We start from the raw sequence: 23,575 nt of genomic DNA on the forward strand, positions 1-23,575 counted from the left end.
AGTTTTCAAGTGCTGGGCTCAGTGCTCTGCATGTATTATTATTTATGGCTTACAGAACTTCAAGCAGTAGCTGCTACTACGGGGCTCCATTCTGGAGATGAGTTAAAAAAAAAAAAAAAGACACACACTAGTGAGTGTCCAGCCGGAACTCCAACCTGAGTTTGGGAGTCAGAGGAAAAAAATGAAGGAAGGCAGGCAGGGAGGGAGAGACGGAAAGAAAGAATAGAGAGAAAAAGTCTTTTCTTACAGCATTTGTCAATTTCTGTGGTGTAAATACTCTCCCTGGGGCCAATTTACAAGTTACTAATGGTTCAACAACAGCTAGCAAAATTCATGAATTAATAAATTGGCTTTCACAAATTTGTAGGAGTCATCTCCTACATGCCACTGTCAAGTCCATCCCATGGCCATGTCCATAGTTCACTGCTAACTTTGGAAGATGAGATTTCAGCTCATGGAACAGATCTGGCTTAGGAGGAACACGCAGAAGTGATAGCCCAAACCAGTCAGTCATGGCTCCATTCCTTCCTCAGTCCTGGTGCAGACCTGGTACACACCAAGAGTAGAATAGGAAATAGGAGAGAAGAACACACTTGTCTCCCTCTCCTCACCAGAGGGTATGAAGTGGGTACCTGCCAACCTGACACTCCCTGGCAGAAATAACACCTGAAACTTTTTTCCAGACCCTACCAACTTTCTCTAGGTGAGAAAAGGAGGTCAGACTTGAGACCAAAGGGTCTGATCCCTTCCTTTAAGATCTTTAATTTCCTTCAAAGTATCTTCTACAAGATGAGAACCAGGTCTTGGCCTGTTTTTAACATAGGATAGGATATTCCAGACCTAACCTGAACCAAACTAAAATGCATGTAGGCTCTTGCCTTAGATACTCTATTAACACCTTTAGGACACCACCTTCTAACTAGGTGTCCTGATAATATGTTTCCATGAGAGGCTCCTGAGAAGGGACTGGCCTGGTATTCATTCAATCAACAGAAATGCACATAACACTGATTATGTCCAGCCATTTGCTAAGTTCTGGGTCTAGAAAGAAAAAGCACAGTTTCTATTCCAGGGCCTTGGAGACTAATGAAGGAGACAGTCAAGCAAACATAGTCAAATTATATTCATTCAGTCTTTCAACAAATATTTATCAAATGCCCATTCAGTAACAGGCATTTTGCCAGGTATAATGGCAACCCACTCCAGTACTCTTGCCTGGAAAATTCCATGGATGGAGGAGCCTGGTAAGCTGCATTCCATGGGGTCGTGAAGAGTCAGACATGACCGAGCGACTTCATTTTCACTTTTCACTTTCATGCATTGGAGAAGGAAATGGCAAGCCACTCCAGTGTTCTCGCCTGGAGAATCCCAGGGATGGTGGAGCCTAATGGGCTGCTGTCTATGGGATCACACAGAGTCAGACACGACTGAGGCGACTTAGCAGCAGCAGCAGCAGCAGACTACCATGGTGAGCAAGACAGATTGGTTTGTACTATCATGGAGCTGACAGCTCAGTCACAAAAAAAATTAAATAATCATAAGAATGAAGGTGTAATTAAAAACTGAAATAAGAGCTCTGAAGAAATGTTAAACGGTCCTGGGAGAACTAGAGGAACCTAATCCAGTTAAGGAAGTCAGGCAAGGCTTGAGGAAATGAGAATTGAACTAAGACTAGAAAAAAAAGTAGGAGTTAACCAGGTGAGTAAGGTAGAGGGGAGGAAGAGGAGAACGGTGCTCCAGAGAGGGAATAGCGTAGGTAAAGGTCTTAAGGTGGGTGGGAATCCATGTTTTCAAGGAAGTAGAAGCTTAGAAAGAGAACACGAAGGGGCATTAGCAGGGGTAGATGCCAGGGCTGGTCCTCACAGAACCCTGCTGTCCTTGTTCTGGCTTTACTCTTTATCCCAGAGCGATTGGAAAATAATGAATGGTTTAAGTAGGGAATACGTACAGCAATTACACCTAGTGCTATGACAGAATAAACGGAATGCTGCCATGGGAGCATTAGGGAATCAACTAATCTAAACTGGTGTCTGTGGAATGGAGGAACAGTACAGAGGTTAGGGCTGGGGATGTGTCCAAACAGGCTTTCTGGAGGAGGAAATATCTGAGTTGAATTTTTGAAAGATGAGTATGACTTAGCCAGGCCACGGTGGAAGCGTGGAAGAAGGGGGAGAGAGAGAGAACGCGGCTGGGTGAGCGTGAGGGTGTGGGGGGGACTCTAAAAAGAGCAGAACAATGAGAGGAAAGGCAACAAGGTTAGGTGGGGACCAGATGAGGAAAGGCTATAGGTCATAGGTTTGGATTTTATCCAGACAGCAGCAGAGAACCCACTGACACAGTCAAAGATCTTCAATAGGAGAGAAATGCTCATTTTCATACGCTAGAAAGGTCACTGGCAGCAGGGTAGAAAGTGGACTGGAAGAGAACAGTGCTGGAGAAGACAGGCCATTGCTGCCTGTCTCAGCAGCCCAGGTGAGAGAAGGTGTTACACTTGCTCTCAGGAGCACAGTGAAAATGCAGGAGGGAGGGTGCTGCTAGCAGACATTGAAGAGGCATGGTTGAAAGGGCTTTGTCATGCGTGGGATGGGTGGGAGTGATTTCTACTCTAACCAAAGAATAGTCTCAACAAAATTCTGTTTGTGTTGAGTCTTACTTTATGACCTTGAACATGGTCAATTTTTGTAAATGCTCTGTGTGTCCATGAGAAAAATGGTGTTCACTAACTGTTGGGTGTAGGGTTCTCTTATATGGTTCATTCAATTAAACATGTTAATTTTATATTTTGATCTTCCACATCTGTAGTATTTTTTGTCTATTTGCTCTATTATTTATGATACAAATTTGGTAAAATCTCCCACCATCATTGTGGACCAGTCAACAACTTCTCTTCATACATTTGTCCATTTTCATTTTTGAGGCTACGTCTTTAAGTATACACAGGCTTAGAAGTTTTACATCTCTCTATTGAATTGATCCAGTTACAGTTATGCAGTGATCCCTTTTATCCCTGATCATTCTTTTTGCCACAGACCTATTTTATATTATTAATATATTAATATTGCTATACTAACTTAAATTTTTGTTAACTTTTGGTGTCTATTTTTCATCCTTTTTCTTTTAACCTTTCTGTGTCCTCACACTTTTAATGTGTCTCTTGTAATCAGTGTAGATGGATTTTAAAAAAAAATCCAATAACTAGCAAATTTAGCCCAGTTACATTTATTGTGATTATAAATATATTTTATTTCTTCCACTTGATTACTAGCAATGTTTTTAAGTTTCTATTAGTTTTCTCTATTTTTCTAGATTCTTTTGGATAAGTACAGTTTTATTCATTTCACTTCTTCTCCCTTATACCTGTCAGTTGCTGGTTGGAATGAATATATTCTATTTCTTCTAACATGTATATTTGACTTATCAAAATCTAAGGTAAATGAGTATCTCTAAGGAAGAGTTCAGGCTTTTGAGTCACACCATTCAAAGAGATGAGAGAAAGGACCTGGGGTATATTTGAGGCCAAAGGTGAGATCTGTTTTACGTATACTGAATTTGAGGACACATATCCAATTACCACCTTAACAGATGCCTATGCACTTACCTTCAATGGCTTAATACACTTTGCAAAACATCCTCCTTCATAGGTATTCTGCATTGCTTAAGCAGTGACAGAAATTAAAAACAAATAAACATCAGTGTTTGTCTTCCTTTGATTCTTAGAACCATGTCTTCCCATCTGACCTAGCCCAGGGCCACACGGAACACAAATGTGTCCTAGAAACAGCAAGCCACACAAACATTCCTTTAATAACTGTCAGTAAGCTGAGAACTGAGTCTGAAACAGTGACCTGGATTCTCTCTCACATAACCATGGCTTACCTGTGCCTCCTCCATCTTTTCCACTGTCTTTGTGGCTTGAATGATGAGGGAGGGAGGGCTTAGCTAACTTCTGCCAAATATTAGAGGAGAGAAAAACTCTATATCCATACCAGCTGAAAAAATTATTTTATAATATAAATTTTTTAATTTTAATTGGAGGCTAATTACTTTACAATGTTGTATTGGTTTTGCAATATATTGACATGAATCCGCCATGGTGTACATGTGTTCCCCATCCTGAACCCCCCTCCCATCTCCCTCCCCATCCCATCCCTCTGGGTCATCCCAGTGCACCAGCCCCAAGCACCTTGTCTCATGCATCGAACCTGGACTGGCAATTTGCTACACATATGATAGTATACATGTTTCAATGCCATTCTCCCAAATCATCCCACCCTCGCCCTCTGCCACAGAATCCAAAAGACTGTTCTATACATCTGTCTCTTTTGCTGTCTCACATACAGGGTTATTGTTAATATCTTCCTAAATTCCATATATATGCATTATTATACTGTATTTGTGTTTTTCTTTCTGGCTTACTTCACTCTGTAAAATAGGCTCCAGTTTCATCCACCTCATTAGAACGGATTCAAATGTATCCTTTTTAATGGCTGGGTAATACTCCACTGTGTATATGTACCACTGCTTTCTTATCCATTCGTCTGCTGATGGACATCCAGGTTGCTTCCATGTCCTGGCTATTATAAACAGTGCTGCAATGAACACTGGGGTACACGTATCTCTTTCAATTCTGGTTTCCTCAGTTTGTATGCCCAGCAGTGAGATTGCTGGGTCATATGGCAGCATATGACCTAGTTCTAGTTCCAGTTTTTTAAGGAATCTTCACATTGTTCTCCATAGTGGCTGAGTACCAACAGTGTAAGAGGGTTCCCTTTTCTCCACACCCTCTCCAGCATTTATTGCTTGTAGACTTTTGGATAGCAGCCATTCTGACTGGTGTGAAATGGTACCTTTGATTTGCATTTCTCTGATAAGGAGTGATGTTGAGCATCTTTTCATATTTGTTAGCCATCTGTATGTCTTCTTTGGAGAAATGTCTGTTTAGTTCTTTGGTCCATTTTTGATTGGGTCGTTTATTTCTCTGGAATTGAGCTGCAGGAGTTGCTTGTATATTTTGGAGATTAATTCTTTGTCAGTTGCTTCATTTGCTATTATTTTCTCCCATTCTGAAGGCTGTCTTTTCACCTTGCTTATAGTTTCCTTTGCTGTGTAGAAGCTTTTAATTTTAATTAGGTCCCATTTGTTTATTTTTGCTTTTATTTCCAATATTCTGGGAGGTGGGTCTTGGAGGGTCCTGCTGTGATTTATGTCGGAGAGTGTTTTGCCTATGTTCTCCTCTAGGACTTTTATAGTTTCTGGTCTTACATTTAGGTCTTTAATCCATTTTGAGTTTATTTTTGTGTATGGTGTTAGGGAGTGTTCTAGTTTCATTCTTTTGCAAGTGGTTGACTAGTTTTCCCAGCACCACTTGTTAAAGAGATTGTCTTTTCTCCACTGAATATTCTTGCCTCCCTTGTCAAAGATAAGGTGTCCATAGGTGCATGGATTTATTCTGGGCTTTCTATTTTGTTCCACTGATCTATATTTCTGTCTTTGTGCCAGTACCATACTGTCTTGATGACTGTGGGTTTGTAGTATAGCCTGAAGTCCGGCAGGTTGATTCCCCCGGTTCCATTCTTCTTTCTCAAGATTGCTTTGGCTATGCGAGGTTTCTTGTATTTCCATACAAATTGTGAAATTATTTGTTCTAGCTCTGTGAGAAATACCATTGGTAGCTTGATAGGGATTGCACTGAATCTATAGATTGCTTTGAGTAGTATACTCATTTTCACTATATTGATTCTTCTGATCCATGAACACAGTATATTTCTCCATCTATTCGTGTCCTCTCTGATTTCTTTCAGCAGTGTTTTATAGTTTTATATATATAGGTCCTTTGTTTCTTTAGGTAGATATATTTCTAAGTATTTTATTCTTTTCGTTGCAATGGTGAATGGAATTGTTTCCTTAATTTCTCTATTTTCTCATTACTAGTGTATAGGAATGCAAAGAATTTCTGTGTGTTGATTTTATATCCTGCAACTTTACTATATTCATTGATTAGCTCTAGTAATTTTATGGTGGAGTCTTTAGGGTTTTCTATGTAGAGGATCATATCATCGGCAAACAGTGAGAGTTTTACTTCTTGTAAACTAGTACAACCACTATGGAGAGCAGTGTGCAGATTCCTTAAAAAACTGGATATAGAGCTGCCATACGACCCAGCAATCCCACTGCTGGGCATACACACCAAGGAAACCAGAATTGAAAGAGACACATGTACTAGAACACTCCCTAACACCATACACAAAAATAAACTCAAAATGGATTAAAGATCTAAATGTAAGACCAGAAACTATAAAAGTCCTAGAGGAGAACATAGGCAAAACACTCTCCGACATAAATCACAGCAGGATCCTCCATGACCCACCTCCCAGAATATTGGGAATAAAAGCAAAAATAAACAAATGGGACCTAATTAAAATTAAAAGCTTCTATACAGCAAAGGAAACTGTAAGCAAGGTGAAAAGACAGCCTTCAGAATGGGAGAAAATAATAGCAAATGAAGCAACTGACAAAGAATTAATCTCCAAAATATACAAGCAACTCCTGCAGCTCAATTCCAGAGAAATAAACGACCCAATCAAAAATGGACCAAAGAACTAAACAGACATTTCTCCAAAGAAGACATACAGATGGCTAACAAACATGAAAAGATGCTCAACATCACTCCTTATCAGAGAAATGCAAATCAAAACCACAATGAGGTACTATTTCACACCAGTCAGAATGGCTGCTATCCAAAAGTCTACAAGCAATAAATGCTGGAGAGGGTGTGGAGAAAAGGGAACCCTCTTACGCTGTTGGTGGGAATCCTGCTTCCTTTGGTCTCTATTTGTGTGGAATATCTTTTTCCAGCCCTTCACTTTCAGTCTGTATGTGTCCCTCGATTTGAGGTGGGTCTCTTGAAGACAACATATATGGGCGTCTTGTTTTTGTATCCATTCAGCCAGCCTTTGTCTTTTGGTAGGGGCATTCAACCCGTTTACATTTAAGGTAATTATTGATAAGTATGATCCCGTTGCCATTTACTTTACTGTTTTGGGTTCGAGTTTATATACCCTTTCTGTGTTTCCTGTCTAGAGAAGATCCTTTAGCATTTGTTGGAGAGCTGGTTGGTGGTGCTGAATTCTCTCAGCTTTTGCTTATCTGTAAAGCTTTTGATTTCTCCTTCATATTTGAATGAGATCCTTGCTGGGTACAGTAATCTGGGCTGTAGGGTATTTTCTTTCATTAATTTAAGTATGTCCTGCCATTCCCTCCTGGCCTGAATAGTTTCTATTGAAAGATCAGCTGTTATCCTTATGGGAATCCCCTTGTGTGTTATTTGTTGTTTTTCCCTTGCTGCTTTTAATATTTGCTCTTTGTGTTTGATCTTTGTTAATTCGACTAATATGTGTCTTGGGATGTTTCGCCTTGGGTTTATCCTGTTTTGGACTCTCTGGGCTTCTTGGACTTGGGTGATTATTTCCTTCCCCATTTTAGGGAAGTTTTCAACTATTATCTCCTCAAGTATTTTCTCATGGTCTTTCTTTTTGTCTTCTTCTTCTGGGACTCCTATGATTCAAATGTTGGGGTGTTTAACATTGTCCCAGAGGTCTCTGAGATTGTCCTCATTTCTTTTAATTCATTTTTCTTTTTTCCTCTCTGTTTCATTTATTTCTACCATTCTATCTTCTACCTCACTTATCTTATCTTCTGCCTCCGTTATTCTACTGTTGGTTACTCCAGAGTGTTTTTGATCTCATTTATTGCATTATTCATTATATATTGACTCTTTTTTATTTCTTCCAGGTTCTTGTTAAACTTTTCGTGCATCTTCTCAATCCTTGTCTCTAGGCTATTTCTCTGTAATTCCATTTTGTTTTCAAGATTTTGGATCATTTCCACTATCATTATTTGGAATTCTTTATCAGGTAGATTCCCCATCTCTTCCTCTTTTGTTTGGTTTGGTGGGCATTTATACTGTTCCTTTACATCCTGGGTATTTCTCTGCCTCTTCATCTTTTTTATATTGCTGTGTTTGGGGTAGCTTTTCCGTCTTCTGGCAGTTTGTGGAGTTCTCTTTATTGTGGAGTTTCCTCACTGTGGGTGGGGTTGGATGGGTGGCTTGTCAAGGTTTCCTGGTTAGGGAAGCTTGTGTCGGTGTTCTGGTGGGTGGAGCGGGATTTCTTCTCTCTGGAGTGCAATGAAGTGTCCAGTAATGAGTTATGAGATGCCAATGGGTCTGGAGTGACTTTGGTCAGCCTGTATATTGAAGCTCAGGGCTATGTTCCTGTGTTGCTGGAGAATTTGCATGTTATGTCTTGCTCTGGAACTTGTTGGCCCTTGGGTGGTGCTTGGTTTCAGTGTACGTATGGAGGTGTTTGATAAGCTCCCATTGATTAATATTCCCTGGAGTCAGGAGTTCGCTGGTGTTCTCAGGATTTGGACTTAAGCCTCCTGCCTTTGGTTTTCAGTCTTATTCTTAAGGTAGCCTCAAGACTTCTCCATCTATACAGCACCGATGATAAAACATCTAGGTTAAAGATGAAAAGTTTATCCACAGTGAGGGACACCCGGAGAGGTACACAGAGTTACATGGAGAAGAGAAGAGGGAGGAGGGAGACAGAGGTGACCAGGAGGAGAATCAGTTCAGTCGCTCAGTCGTGTCCGACTCTCCGAGACCCCATAAATCACAGCACGCCAGGCCTTCCTGTCCATCACCAACTCCCGGAGTTCACTCAAACTCATGTCCATCGAGACGGTGATGCCATCCAGCCATTTCATTCTCTGTCGTCCCCTTCTCCTCCCGCCCCCAACCGTTCCCAGCATCAGAGTCTTTTCCAGTGAGTCAACTCGTCGCATGAGGTGGCCAAAGTATTGCAGTTTCAGCTTCAGCATCAGTCCTTCCAATGAACACCCAGGATTGATCTCCTTTAGAATGGACTGGTTGGATCTCCTTGCAGTCCAAGGACTCTCAAGAGTCTTCTCCAGCACCACAGTTCAAAAGCATCAATTCTTCAGCAATCAGCTCTCTTCACAGTCCAACTCTCACATCCATACATGACCACAGGAAAAACCATAGCCTTGACTAGATGGACCTTGGTTGGCAAAGTAATGTCTCTGCTTTTTAATATACTATCTAGGTTGGTCATAACTTTCCTTCTAAGGAGTAAGCGTCTTTTAATTTCATGGCTGCAATCAGCATCTGCAGTAATTTTGGAGCCCAAAAAAATAAAGTCTGACACTGTTTCCACCGTTTCCCCATCTATTTCCCATGAAGTGATGGGACCAGATGCCATGATCTTTGTTTTCTGAATGTTGAGCTTCAAGCCAACCTTTTCACTCTCCTCTTTCACTTTCATCAAGAGGCTTTTCAGTTCCTCTTCACTTTCTGCCATAAGGGTGGTGTCATCTGCATATCTGAGGTTATTGATATTTCTCCCAGCAATCTTGATTCCAGCTTGTGCTTCTTCCAGCCCAGCATTCCTCGTGATGTACTCTGCATATAAGTTAAATAGGCAAGGTGACAATATACAGCCTTGACATACTCCTTTTCCTATTTGGAACCAGTCTGTTGTTCCAAGTCCAGTTCTAACTGTTGCTTCCTGACCTGCATACAGGTTTCTCAAGAGGCAGGTCAGGTGGTCATAGGGGGAATCAAAAGAGGAGAGAGCAAGCTAGACATTAATCACTTCCCTATATGCTCTCCACAGTCTGGATCCCTCAGAGATGTTCACGGAGTTACACAGAGACGAGAAGAGGGAGAAGGGAGACAGAGGTGACCAGGAGAAGAACAGGGGGAATCACAAGGAGAGAGACAGATCCAGCCAGTAATCAGTTCCCTAAGTGTTCTCCACAGTCCAGAACACACAAAGAGATTCACAGAGTTGGGTAGAGAAGAGAAGAGGGAAAGAGGAGATAGAGGTGACCTGGTGGATAAAAAGGAGAGTCCAAAGGGGGAGAGAGCAGTCAAGCCAGTAATCTCACTCCCAGGTAAAAATGCATACTGAAGATTGGGTTCTTAAAAGTTGATAACAAATACCAAAAAGCAAAGATTAAAAATCTAGAGTAGAGGTTGGATTCTCAAAAATACAATATTAAAGAAAAAAAGGACAAAATCACAAAAATTATAAAATATATATAAAGTTTGTTTTAAAAAATAGGGTCTTTTTTTTTGCAAATAGTAGGTTATAAAAATGAAAATTAAAGGAGTAATAGAGGACTTTAAAAATTATTATTAATTTTTTTAATTTAAAGAATGATAATAGTAAAAATATATCTAGGACTTACCCTGGTGTTGTTGTGGACAGTGTGGGGTCAGTTCATTTTCAGATAGTTCCTTGATCCGGCTTATACTTCTGAAGATCTATAGGCCCCTTCCTATGTAGTCAGTGCTTACTACACGGTTTTAATCTATTGCACCTGTCACTTCCAAGGTGGTTCCCTCTGTTTTAGCGTCTTCTGTTTGCTGATCTCTTCAGTGTCTAATTTCTTCCCTGACACAACGGGACGGTGGTGGACACCTTTTAAGGCTCACTTGTTCAGTCATGCTGTGGGGAGGTAGGAACAGTGCAAACAAATATCACTGGCGTGTGTGGGGAGTGCTGGCAGTGTTTCAGCCACAGTGGGTTTGCCTCCGCTCACGGAGTGTGTGCTTTCCCTGTCTACACTGCTCAGGCTCTAGGTTGCTCTGCCGGGAACTGTCTGAGGCCGGCGCTGGGTTGTATGCATTTCCCAGGTCTAAGCCGCTCAGGTTCAGGTACTTGGGTACTCCACAAAGGCGCAGACTTGTTTGGGCCTGCGTTTTGTGTCCTTTCCAGGTCCGAGCAGCTCAGGTGACCAGGTGTTTGGTGAATGCGGTCGCTGCAACTTATCGCCTCCCCCGTCCTTGCTGCTCAGTTTTCTTGGTGTACAACCGGCGCACCTTCTCAGGTGGATGTAGACCATCCAGAATCCCAAGAAGTCTTGGTTAGCAACAAAGTCTGCTTGCAGTTTGGTAGATGATGCCTCTCTTGGGCCACGAGTGCCCCTTCTGGCTCTGGCTGCCCTCCCCTGCCTGTCTTGGCAGGGGATGGGCCGGTCCGCAGCTGGCTCGCTCTAGTCAGTCCTTTGTTCTGTGAGCAGGTCTGGTGGTGTCTTAGGTTAGGGCTTTTCACGGGGTAGCTATCCCACAGTCTGGTTCATGATCTCAAGTTAGTTCCCTCAGATTGCCCTCGGGACATTCAGGCCAGGTTCTTACTCTAAGCAACGCAGCCCGTGCCTCCCTGCCCAGCCCCTGCTAGTGGTGGATGCAGACGTCTGTTCTGCTTCTCAGCTGGGAGTTACCGTTGGGCACGTAATCTGTGCATTTTAATTATTTATTTTTCCTCCCAGTTATGTTGCTCTCTGAGGTTCCAAGGCTCGCCACAGACTCGCCAGTGAGAGTGTTTCCTGGTGTTTGGGAACTTCTCTCTTTTTTAAGACTCCCTTCCTGGGACAGATCTCCGTCCCTACCTCTTTTGTCTCTCTTTTTATCTCTTATATTTTTTCCTACCTCCTTTCGAAGACAATGGGCTGCTTTTCTGGGTGCCTGATGTCCCCTGCCGGCATTCAGAAGTTGTTCTGTGGAATTTACTCAGCATTCAAATGTTCTTTTGATGAATTTGTGGGAGAAAGTGGTCTCCCCGTCCTATTCCTCCACCATCTTAGGGCCGCCTCTCTGAAAAAATTATTTTAAATTAAGCATTCAGTTGCAGCTGACCTAGAACACATTAGGCTTCAACCAGCTCAACATAACCACTTACCCCTATCTCCTAGAGGTCAGGTCACACTTGGAAACTAAGTAGTGTTATGAATTCTATGCTCATCTAACCTTTCAGACAGCTGAAGGTTTAAATCTGAGGTAGGCAGCAGGGTGAGGATTATTGGAGGAAACATCTTGGAAGAAGTTAATGACTCATCCAGGCTCCCAGAGCCAATCTGAGCACAGCTAGAGCGGAACAGTGTTCCTTACTCTCTCACACTGAAAAGTGATTGCTGTATTCCTGGGTAAGAGCACATACTTAACATCCTATTCACGTGTCAGAGCTCAGGTTCTCTTCCAGAGGCTACAGCTAACAAAATATGTCAGGCTTAATATGAACGTTCCAATAGGCTTGGTGTTCTCCTCACTTTGGTTGTCACTGGTAAGTCGAGAAAATCTCCTCAGGGCCCCAAATCCCAGAGGGCTGGGCCGAGCGCATGACAATGACATGGAGTCCATTGGCCTTGGTCTTTTCCATCTCCCAACATACACAGAGATAACCCCCTTCCCTGACAGCCAACAAAAAGATTATAGTAACCAGGAGCAGGGCTTATAAATTTCCATTCTGCTCTATGCCTGATTTCACATAGTTAATGGATTCATTTATTAGAGCAATTTGTGAAAATCCCCAAGGGCCTGGTAAGGCCACTGCTTAATGGCTTTATCGTGTCATATACTTTCTTCATGCCTGTCCTTTAACACTTACTAGACTGGTAAGGAACTTTGGACCAACCACTACTAAAAATATGAGTAAACTGTAAACAAAGCAAATAGGGGAGGGGTATTTTGTGCCTCTGGAGCTTCCTTCATCAACAAAAAATATTTCATTTTTGTATGTTTCACAGCTGATTCATAAATGCCACTGTCACAGCCTACCAAATTCACATTGAACTCAAGGCTTATTTTCAGGCATCAGCATATCACCTTCAGATTTCAGGTATGGATTTGAACTGAAGGGTGATGGGAGCAATCTTAAGTCAATGCAGCCACAGCATCACTGCACCTCTTACTGGGTGGAGCAGGCACAGAGCAGAGGCGGGGGCTTGTATAACCCCAAGCTGCAATGCAAACCAGAGGGAAGGGGTGCCTGGCCTGGCAGAGGTCTGATCTTGGGAGAGTTGCAGTGATAAAGCCCAGGCTTCATGGCTTAACACACACATGAATGTGAGAGCATAGGTAGAAATCTTGGCCAGAACTGATGCCTCCAACCTTGGTCAGCCTTTTGGTGCATCTGTTCCCTTTATCCCAATGGGATGGAAGCAACAATGTAAATAAGTAGAGCCAAATTCACATGCAACACTTAGAAATCAACTTAATGAAGACTCCTACTGGGTGCCAGATCTAGAACAGAGGCCATCCTCACCACAGCAACTGCTGCATGACCAGGGCTCACAGGAACCTCCTTTTGAGAAAATCCAGGGACAGCAAGAAACAAAATTCTGCCTAAGATGGAGAATACAAATGACTATTTGTATAGTGAAATGGCCACCACTAGTATATAGTTATTGTCTTCTGTACCTAATTAAGTACTAGGTGCTTGAAAAGAAGACTGATAGAACAAAATATATGGATTATCTCTTAGCTGTAATTTAAGGAACAAGGATCTGGTCAGTGTTGTATGCTGATGACAGGTGATGGGTGAAAATGCCCATGTTTGGAAGCACTGAATTGCTTTACATCAGAGGGGATTCCAGAATTGTGTGGAATGGGGAAGAGGAGGGAGAGGGACACTGAGAGGTTTGGAGGAAACAGGGCTGAGTACAGAGACAGAGGTGGGCACAGAGACTCAGAGCCTTGTAGATAAAGAGGGTTTTGGAAAAGAGAGTGAGATTCTGGGAAGGGAATGCAAAGAGCTTTGCAAGGTGAACTCTGTCATCTGCCCTGTGGAACTGATGGATATGAAATTAATTTTCCATCTGTTATTGTATTGTGTGAAAAGGACCGGACAGAGTTTTGCCTTATGTGAAGGAGACATTTGGAGGGGGTCTGACTTTGAAGAGTTTACATGGTATATGTAAAACTCTGAGGATCCTTGAAGGGACTTCAAACTATAGCCCGTTTGGCTGCAGATTGGAAGAGATGTACCAGACACATTAAAATGCCTGGAGCAGAGGAACACGTGGAGGCTTCTAATGTGAACTCTAATTCCAAAGTCACTAGGACAAATCACCCAAATTGCTTTCTTGATTTCTGTTGGAATTACCTCCTATGCAAGCAGCTCCCTGAAGCTACTCCTGAAGCTGGATGGCTGGAAGGGGAATGTGAGGAGTGCAGGAGACTGGCTGGCCTTCTGTTGAGTTCACAGGGCTCCTAACACCTGGTGACATGGGTTCTCCAGGGAATGACAACATGCATGGGGGCAAAAGTGGAGGCTATTGGTGGTGACAGCCAATACCTGGGTTACAGATGAATAACACCGCATGATCAGGTCATGAGGGCAGATGTACGTGCCAGGCTATGAGTAAAACCCCCACTTCTGCTAATAATTCTGTGCTATCACTGAAGTCACTTAATATTGTCATGGTAATGAAGGGCAAGTTGGGGCTTTCTTTCAACAGACCCCTTTAGAGGCTCACTTACTAGTTGTTGAGATAGGCCATGAACAGCTATAAGCTTTGATTTCACTTTAAAAAAAATTGAGGATAATATCAGTGTCTGCCTCAATGATATAAGTTAACTCCTGGCCCATAATGTGTTAACGATGATGCTGATGATCACTAGTATTATAAGACCGCTTGATAATCAACGTGTACAATTGGCATCTACTCACTCTTATAAGATGAAATTCCCATGGTAGTTTTCTGGTCTCTTCTTCACTTCTTTCTTGTGCAGTCCTTGTAGTGAGCACTGATCCAGTCTTCTAAATGGTGGAGCAAGTAGATATTTTAAAATACTAAAGTTTATCGGCTTTGCTTTTTATAGTTCGTAGAGGGCCACTGATGCGTTTGTACACTGATAATACAAACTTGTGTAGAGTGGGCCCATGAATCCATTCGTACACTGATGATATAAATTTGTGTAGAGTGGGCCCACTAATGCATTTCTACATATATGCATTTCTGATAATATAATCTGTGTACAGTGGGAACACATAGCATTAGAGGGTCATAGAAGGTCATACAATGGTTTCTGTGTCATAAGACTTTTCATTAGGAAGTAATTAGGATGGAGGTAGTCTTTGTACCAGGGATAGACTACTGTCTTCCCTGTGTGATCTCAGGATGTACAGAAAGCTGAGGACGCAGCCAACAGCCAGCAGAACCTTCAAAATACTCTACCCATAAAATGTCCTTTGGCACAGTGATGGCCCTTTAAAAACCCCACCTAACACCTCCACGTGCCTCCTTCTCCACTTCTGGTTCCGTTCCCACCAGCAAACCCATAATTTTCCTTTACACATTAACTGTTGGCTAGCTCGGAAACACCCCGCCCCACCCCACCCCACCCCACCCCTTCCCCCACAGGTCTCGTGTGCCCAGGTTCCCTGGGCTATCTCTGTGCACAGGCCTCAGCACCTGGGCAAAACAGTGGGAGGGTGGAGGGCACAACCTCAGTGCTGGCCTCTTGGCTTTTGTGGGTTTCAGCCAGACCCTGAGTGTTATTTTAGTGCAACTTCGGTGTTTAATTTGAGGATGTGTGTGGATCAGAAGGAGGGACCAAAACATTATTTTTTTTTCCGTCCGCCAAAATGATCAAATTTGATATTCCAAAAAACGCACAGCCTGGTCCAGAGCTGTGTCCAATTGGGAAGTGGGAAATGACTGAAAATCCCTCCCCTGCCAGGGACCATCCTTCCTCAACCACTGGCCACTGCGCAGGCCCATTTACTGTGGGCAGCACCTGGGCAGTCTGTGGTTTCCGCCCACCCAGGAGCCGGTGCCCTGAGGCTCTCCTTGCCTTCTTGAAAGTGCACACAGCACCTTCGCTGGAAGAACATCCTACAGGGTTGTTTAATTTCTTACAGCCTTGAAATAGCCACAACCAGCAGCTGCTGAGCCATGGCTGAAGGAGAAACCACGACCTTCAGGGCCCTGACTGAGAAGTTTAACCTGCCTCTAGGCAATTACAAGAAGCCCAAACTCCTCTATTGCAGCAACGGGGGCCAATTCCTGAGAATCCTCCCAGATGGCACAGTGGATGGGACGAAGGACAAGAGCGACCAGCACAGTAAGCACCCATCTCACATTTCTGGTATCTTCCTTAGTCAGGAACGGGAGAAGGGAGAATAGCTAAGGGCTGTACCCCCTTCTCCAAGGTTCTTTTCAGACATGACACACTCAGATGCAGGGACAAGGTACAGAGGGTCTGGGTGTGGAGAAGGGGGAGTTGTGAGGGCAACAGCCTGCCTAAAGGAGTCTGATTTCAAGAGTTTAAGAGGACTCTCTGTTGACCTAACATACCTGCTGTGAGATCAGACTGGCTGCCAATGTTCAGTTGTTCCAGATTCCTGTAAGCAGCGAGAGACCTGGTCCCCAAGGTCAGTCAGGGCCCTTCTCACTCCATGACGGGAAGGGCCACGTGGGGCAGGGGCAATAAACTCCTAACAGACAAGGGCTCAACTGCAAGTTAACCGATTCTCCAGGTTATGTTTCCATTGGGCTTGATTTGTGAAATCCTAGTTCACAATCGTAGTCTTACACATCATTAATTATGCTGCTCTCGCTCTGCATATCATGCAGATGTGGCTGCGGTAACCCGGAGGGGTAAAGTCATTCTCCAGACCTTATAGAAACAGGAGGGTAGGAGCAATTTGAGCCAAAGGCTGAGTATCTCTTCCAGGCTTTCCTGCCAGCCCTGCTCTCAGATGGTGTTGATAAATGGCAGTATGACTTTGGAGAAAAGAATCTCCGTGACTATCTAAGAACAAAAATCTTTCCCTTCTACTTAAGTATTTCTGGCAGTGGTGTGTATATTTGATATTAGGTGTCTGGGTTCTACTGTGATGTCACTGGGGATTCCCTGAGTACTACCAAATCATTAGATGTTGGAGCGGAGCCAAAAGTCAGATCTGGCTCAGAGGGTCTGAAGGGTCAAATGTGTCATGAACCAAAGGAAGGAAAGTATGGATGAAATCAGGAGACAAAGAATAGCACAGGTAGAATTTAAGGTTGTGCAGGATGGCTTTAAAATGAGATACAGAACACTGGCTTTGATGTGATGGTAGTCTTTATTATTGATTTGATTTACACCAAAGGTTAGGGCTTCCCAGGTGGTACTTGTGGTAAAGAACTCACCTGCCAATGCAGGTGACACAAGAAGTATGGGTTTGATGCTTGGGTTGGAAAGATCCCCTGGTGGAGGGCATGACAACCCCTTTAGTATTCTTGCCTGAAAAATCCCATGGACAAAGAAGCCTGGCAGGCTATGGTCCATAGGGTCACAAAGAGCTGGACACAACTGAAGCAACTTAGCATGCATGCACACACACCAAAGGTTGCAGGCACTAAGCACAAATGGTCACCCCAGTGGTGCTCACCCTCCATCCACAGAAGCACAGATGATGGGGGCGAAAGCTAGCATTTACCAACCAGGTGGCACTGTCCCTTCCCTCTCATCCACCAAGCAGACCCTTGCAATGAGAAGCAGGAAGTTTGGGGTTGAGGTTTGGGGCTGACTGCTGCAGGGTCAGCTTAGTCTTAATGGCTTGTCTTCAGATGGACTTCCGAATGCCTTATACTCAATGAAAAATACGTACCAGAGTATAGCAAAAAAATGACTACTGAGTATGTCAAACATATACACAAGCAATGTTTACTGCAAATAAATGGACTTAGACTTCAATCTGTTGTGTTGTATCAGGCAAGCTACACAATTTGTGTGATCTGCCTCATACAACACAAAGGGAACAAACTGCAATTTCTAGAAGGTTTTAAACATTTATAGTAAGTCTTATCAGTTTTCTGAACCAACGAGAATGTTCTCTGGTCTTCCTCATCCCGAGGAAAAGACAACCTTGGTGATGTGTTCTATGGGGTTAAGCTGGCTCTTCTGGGAAACCTTAAATTCTGGGGTCACAGGAGGCTACAATTACAAATACTAGAATTTCTGTACAAAGGGCATGTGACTTCACTGTTAACATTATAGTCTGAACTCTGGGTACAGAATGTGGGGCAACTTCTGCATGGTGCTGCAAATTCAGCTGCCTGACCTGAGATGTCAGAAGCCCTGGAGGGCAGCATACAGTAGCATAGGAGTGTGAGGAGGTCGACACAAGAGTGATGGTGGATTAATTACTTCCCAAGTGAACTCAGGCTAGTTATGTAACTGTTCTGACCTCACTTTTCTCAATTGTAAAATAAGAGCAATACTACTCGTCTCCCAAGTTTCTCGGGCGGATTACATGAGACAACGTAGTGAAAACTCTTGGCACAGTCTCTTGACCGAGAGTAACAGCTCCCCATATGTTGGTTCATGTTGCTACTGTCGTCACCGCTGTCACCATGGTGACACCACCACCAAGCTTTCCATGTACTCAACACAGCACAGGGAACACGTGTAACACGTAAGGACCCTACCCGGTCTCTTCTCTTCAGTAACGCTGCCCTCCAGGAAGGCCAAGGGTTTGGATTCAGGTTTTGATTCAAGGCCTCTCTGGCAACATTCAGAGTTGTTGTGCTGGCCTATTTACTTAGTCTAGAACTAAGAACAAGGGCCGAGGAGGACAGAAATCAAAGTGGGGTGCGTAAGCCGAAATCCATCCCCCTACCTGTCAGTGCCAGGAGAACCAGGTAATCCATGCACCCCCTGCAGAGTCAGGAGGCCTAGATTTAGCGTCAGAAACCCTGAGGTCATATTCTTGTGCTGCTGCTTTCTAATGGATCAGCACCAGACAATTATCATTCTCTCCATTTGGCATAAAGTGCTCTGCAAAAGCAGCTTTAAGTCTCCCAACCCCCAGACCCTTCCTGTCATCTTCTCCTCTACAAAAATGTGAAACTCTTCAGTGTTCCCAGCTATCTCAACTAGCGGGGAAATACTGAGGCTCAGTTTCCTCACCTGTGCAATGGGAAAAGCAACAGTGCCTTGTGTGTCTGACAAAGCTGAAAACTCATGAGATCCTGCAGCCAAAAGGAGTGACTCCCTCCCTGCCATGGATGCACCCACTAAATGTGGCTCTGTCGCCCTCTTCTGCCCAGTGGTGGTACTGCCACAATCTTTCTGAATTTCAAGGTTCTTCAGAAACAGAATCAACCTGGGCAGGCATGGAGTGGATGATCCCTGGGTGGTTAGCACAATGGTTTGTATTCCTTGATCATTAGTTTGAGCATGACTAGAGACCATGAAGATAAGTGGATAGCCACATTCTAAAACTTCCTCCAGGGACAGTATTTCTAAAAGCCAATCAAATATTTAAATAAATCTACATAAACCATGAGAAATGGAACTATACGCCTTCCAGTACTATAAGGCAAAAAAAACAAACCCAACTCCTTTCACAGCTTCTCTTTGTCCCCAACCAGTTGATCTACCCTGGACAAGACTGAGAAGTCTGCAAAGTGTATTCCCTTCCTACCTCCAGGAGAATAAGTTTCCCAGAACCTAACCCAAGGTCTTTCTTGGAGTGGAATAAACCCATGATGGATGGATGTGCATGGACCACTGTCCTGTAGATCTGAGTCAGAGGTCTCCACAGGTGGAAATTTCTGGCCTGCAGAGATGTTTCTGGTTCATCCCTTTACAATGGCTCAAACCACAGCTGTAGGCAGTTAGCAATGCAGACTATGGATATCTGTTACTTTGCCACACTAGGAAGGCCAGGCGGGACCAGACAGTAGAGTGGCAGACTGCAAGAAGGGGCGCTGGGGACAGGGTGTGAGAAGATTTTTGTTGACTCCTTGGGGGGCTGGTAAGTGGCCGGGTCACCAGGAGAGGGAGGCTCCTGGAGGAGGAACAGGGGCAGGGAATGAGGACCAGCTCCAGCTCAGACATGTAGTGTTTGAGGAGTGCCTTGTGTATCAAGGCAGCCCTCCTCGGGGTCATACTGCACATTTCCTTGTGCGATTGTCTAATGGTCTCCTGCCCACTGGGCTCCCTGAGGACAGGGACTTCGTCTCTCACAGCTCAACACCGCAATGTATATGTCAAGCACATGGCTGGGCGGTCAGGATCATGGCCAATAAATATTAATTTGATGAGTGAATGAACTGTGTTGGAAGCAAATAATTCAAATTCAATAATATATTCCATAAATATCTATCAAGCACCTAATATATGCCAGGCATTGCGCTAGACTATTTAATTTCCTCTTAGCCATGGTCCTGATGAGGTTATTAATTATCATTCATAATGAACTGCCCTGTGAACTAACTCTGTGAACACTGAGCCCTGGGAACAGCCAGTAACTGGGAAACTTGGCACCGACCCACAGCTGCATCTTCCAAAACTAAGGCTCTCTTATAGCACACTTCCATCCCCAACACCAACACCACAGCGGTGGTTTCACCCCACACACTGATTAAATGAACATATTGGATTCACACAGCCCATCTGTGGGCCCAGTAGATGCAGGACTCATCACTGTGGTTTACTGGCTCCCTGTCAGCTTCCCTGTCAGGAAGTTACTTTTCCTTCACATGACTCAGTTTCCTTGTTTTAAAATCAAGGATGGCAACAGTACCCACCCTCATAGGAAAGTTGGAATTTTAAGTGTGACAGTCTGTGGATGTCTTTAACAGTCTGCCAGGCACATGATAAGTGCCTGGAACATGGTATTTATCAGCAGCAGCAGCCTGAGGCTTGCTGGGCCTTCCTCATCTAACCATCTGATCTTTGGAGTATGCTGAGTTAAACCAGCGCTACACCAGCTCCCTGCATCTCGGCATCTCCGGGACTGTCCAGGCTTGGAGCTCTTGGGGCCTGGCATGTAGGTACCTTGTGCCCAGGCACCAGCAGATCCGCAAGCCCTGCCCTGTCTCACCTCTCTGCACAGCAAGCTGTCTTGGGCAAAGCAAGGAGGAGCTCGGTGCCTGACTCCGCTCTTTGTGGTGGAGTTCACTGTCTGTCTAAGGGAGCCATAACCTATTTCTGGAGCAGTAACTGGAGGATAGGAAAAAGTTCACGAGCATCCCAAACTTGCAGCCCCCTCCCGTGGCGCACACCCCTCACCTCCCCAAACACGTACGAGGCTTCATGGGGAGCAGGATTACCGGCACCACTCACCACACAAATGGAAATGTTCCTGAGCAAAGTGTGTGCCAATCAAATATTTATAAATCAAACCACATCCTAAAGGCACTAGAGGAGTTCACTGGTCCCCAGAACCCTGCTTTGCAGCCTTTTAGAAAGTGCTCCTTCCCTTCAGTGAATCCCTCCTGCCCGCAGTTCTGGGGGCAATCCAGATTCCCCATCCTGCTGTGGCTCACCACCCGACGGCGAACCCACTGTGCTCCCCACTGCATTGGTGTGCTCTTCAGGTGACCACAGTGGGCAAAGCCAGGCATCAGAGAGAGCGACTGGTCTTCAGACAGGCATGCTCTCCCTGGTGGGACGCCCTGCCGAAGGCCTCCTTCCCTCTCCTCCCTACCAGCTCCTTATCTGCTTACACAGGAGGGATTTTTCCAGATAGGACTATTTTTTTTTTTTAATATCACACAGTCCATGAACTGTATCAAAATTTTCCAGGCACCTTTTTCAGACCCTAGAGGAGAAGCAAACACCTTTACACATTCTAAGAAAAGTCTTTCACACACACACACACACACACACACACACGTATCTAAACCACTGTAACTTTTTTCTCCCCACAAACTCTGTTTTATTTCTTCTCCATCTTTCTCTAATGTTTTACGGTGCCCGGCTTGTGGCTACATTTTAATTATAAATGCCACTGACATAAAACAACCTCACCAAGTTCTGAATGGGGCTGACCTCATTTTGGGTAAACAAGGCAAAGGACGGGAAGTCTCCAACCCAGAATAAACCAGGCACGTAATCTCTCTGGGCCTCTCTCTGGAGAGCAGAGGTGGAAAGCAGGCTTAAAGGCCATGCAAGAACGTGCTGCAGAAGCGGGACCTCCCTCCGCAGTGTTCATCCTGCTGAACGCAGCAGTTGTAGTCTTACCTTTCAAAATTCCTAGGGAAGGACAGAAAGACAATAGCACGGTGCCCCAGAGCTCATATCTCTTGGCACTGGCAGGTTCTAATGCCTGTTCCTTCTTTCTATCCTTGGAATGTAAGGGATCATGTGTCTTACTGTGACTAAACTACTATGAAGAGCTAATGGAAGGCTCTGAGGAGCAGAAGAGAAAACCAGAAGATACCGGCTTATAATTTTCCTCAGGAAAAGAAGGAAGATCTCTAGACAGGGCCCAGAATATCCATTCAGATCCCTGGCTTCCCCCTTGCCTAGGTTCCCCTAAGTAAATACCCCTGAAGGGTCCAAAGGATGAGGCAGGAACATGGGCTGCAAAGGTCATCTTGTATATTTCAGTTATTTGACATTTACTTGTGATAAATTGGCCATTCCCAAACCAGCACACCCTAGTGCGTTCCTAGATAAGGAGCAGGCCTCTGGATTCCCTGGGGACACTATGATTACTAGTCCACCAGGCAAATGCTTCCAGTCTTTCTGTAGCACATTTTTAAAGTGCTTTATAAGTTTGAATTTCTCTAAGAAACTTGTAACTATCACTAGAGTACCTTTCTTAAAAATTGCTTTTCATTTCTTCTGCTAAGTCAAAAGTCGCTGTCCATATCTCAGAGATGGGCAACAGTGACTCCCCTGAGGGCTGAGTGATTTGCCTTGTTTTTCAAAAAGTACTTGCCCCTTCATCCTTGGGATGCTACAGAGCCACTGACCACCCTGCTCATAAAGAGCAAGTCCTAAATTCGCCATATGGGAGGGAGGAGGCACTCCTTCCACCCCTGTGTCCTGGGTGCTAACCTGGTGGAAGGTGCTGGAAGAAGACACTGAAGAGCAGGTGTGACCTGAGTGGCCTTTCACCAGCTTTCCTGGTTCCCTGTCTGCTCTTAAGTTGTTGTTCGGTCGCTAAGTTGTGACCCCATGGACTGCAGCACATCAGGCTTCCCTGTCCTTCACCATCTCCTAGAGTTTGTTCAAACTCATGTCCATCGAGTTGGTGATGCCATCCAACCATCTCATCCTGTCACCCCCTTCTCCTCCTGCCCTCAATCAAGGTCTTTTCCCGTGAGTTGGAAAGGTGTGTCTGCCCTCAAGATGACACACCTTTTGCAGATACCTGCATTCAGGTCTAGATGGTCCCTGAGGTCAAGTCTGTGTTGGGTCACAGAGCACCGCAGAGGTCAGCAGCAGCAGGAAACTGAGTGCCTGCCCACCAACTATAAACCAGGCTTTACATATCAACTACCCAGCCTCACCCAGAACACTGCAAAACCATCAGCAGCCCATCACCCAAAGTTAACCACTGTTACCAACTTGCTGGCTGTTCTTGCCTCAGTGTTGTCTTTTGAAAGGAACGAAGAGTTAGGATGAAAGGCAATTTCCCTCCACTCCCCTCCCCAGTCTCAGGCATTTTCATCCTCCCCAGAGCAGCCACTGCTATGAATTTGGACTGAATCAAGTGCATCTTTTTATCTTTTACTCCCTATCTATTCATGAGCTATGTACACTAGTTTATGTTTTGTTTTGTTTACCAAATTTTCATCAAGGGTTTACCATAAATATTCTTTTGCAGTTTGGTTTTTTCCCCATTGTACGTAATTTTCTGCTTTTCTTTGAGACAGAAAACAATTATAGAGAGAGGGAAAAAAGAGGGCTTTGGTTGTTGCACTTTTGTTTGCTTTTAACTCGAAAACAAGTGGAGTTTTTGCTATTGTACTGCTTGATTACTCT

The 23,575-nt window shown here is 44.2% G+C and overlaps 1 protein-coding gene and 1 long non-coding RNA gene across 6 annotated transcripts in view; one reads left to right on the plus strand and one right to left on the minus strand.

Moving 5' to 3' along the window:
* FGF1 (fibroblast growth factor 1) overlaps window positions 1-23,575 on the plus strand; it is a 136,153-nt gene that overhangs the window by 90,282 nt on the left and 22,296 nt on the right. For all 4 annotated transcript variants that reach the window (XM_055431380.2, XM_055431381.2, XM_055431382.2 and 1 more), the window contains one exon: window positions 15,729-15,931. In XM_055431380.2, the coding sequence (XP_055287355.1) occupies window positions 15,763-15,931 (169 nt within the window). In that variant the 5' untranslated portion in view covers window positions 15,729-15,762. The remainder of the gene's footprint in view (window positions 1-15,728; window positions 15,932-23,575) is intronic.
* Window positions 11,123-23,575, minus strand: part of LOC129559537 (uncharacterized) — a 128,487-nt gene continuing 116,034 nt past the window's right edge. For both annotated transcript variants that reach the window (XR_008686563.1, XR_008686564.1), the window contains exons 3-4: window positions 14,535-14,624; window positions 11,123-11,680 (exon numbers count right to left, since the gene is read on the minus strand). This is a non-coding gene — a long non-coding RNA (uncharacterized LOC129559537). The remainder of the gene's footprint in view (window positions 11,681-14,534; window positions 14,625-23,575) is intronic.

Source organism: Moschus berezovskii, chromosome 8, assembly GCF_049115385.1.
Source record: "Moschus berezovskii isolate FMDL1 chromosome 8, NW_MosBer_1.0, whole genome shotgun sequence".
Taxonomy (NCBI): Eukaryota; Metazoa; Chordata; class Mammalia; order Artiodactyla; family Moschidae; genus Moschus; species Moschus berezovskii.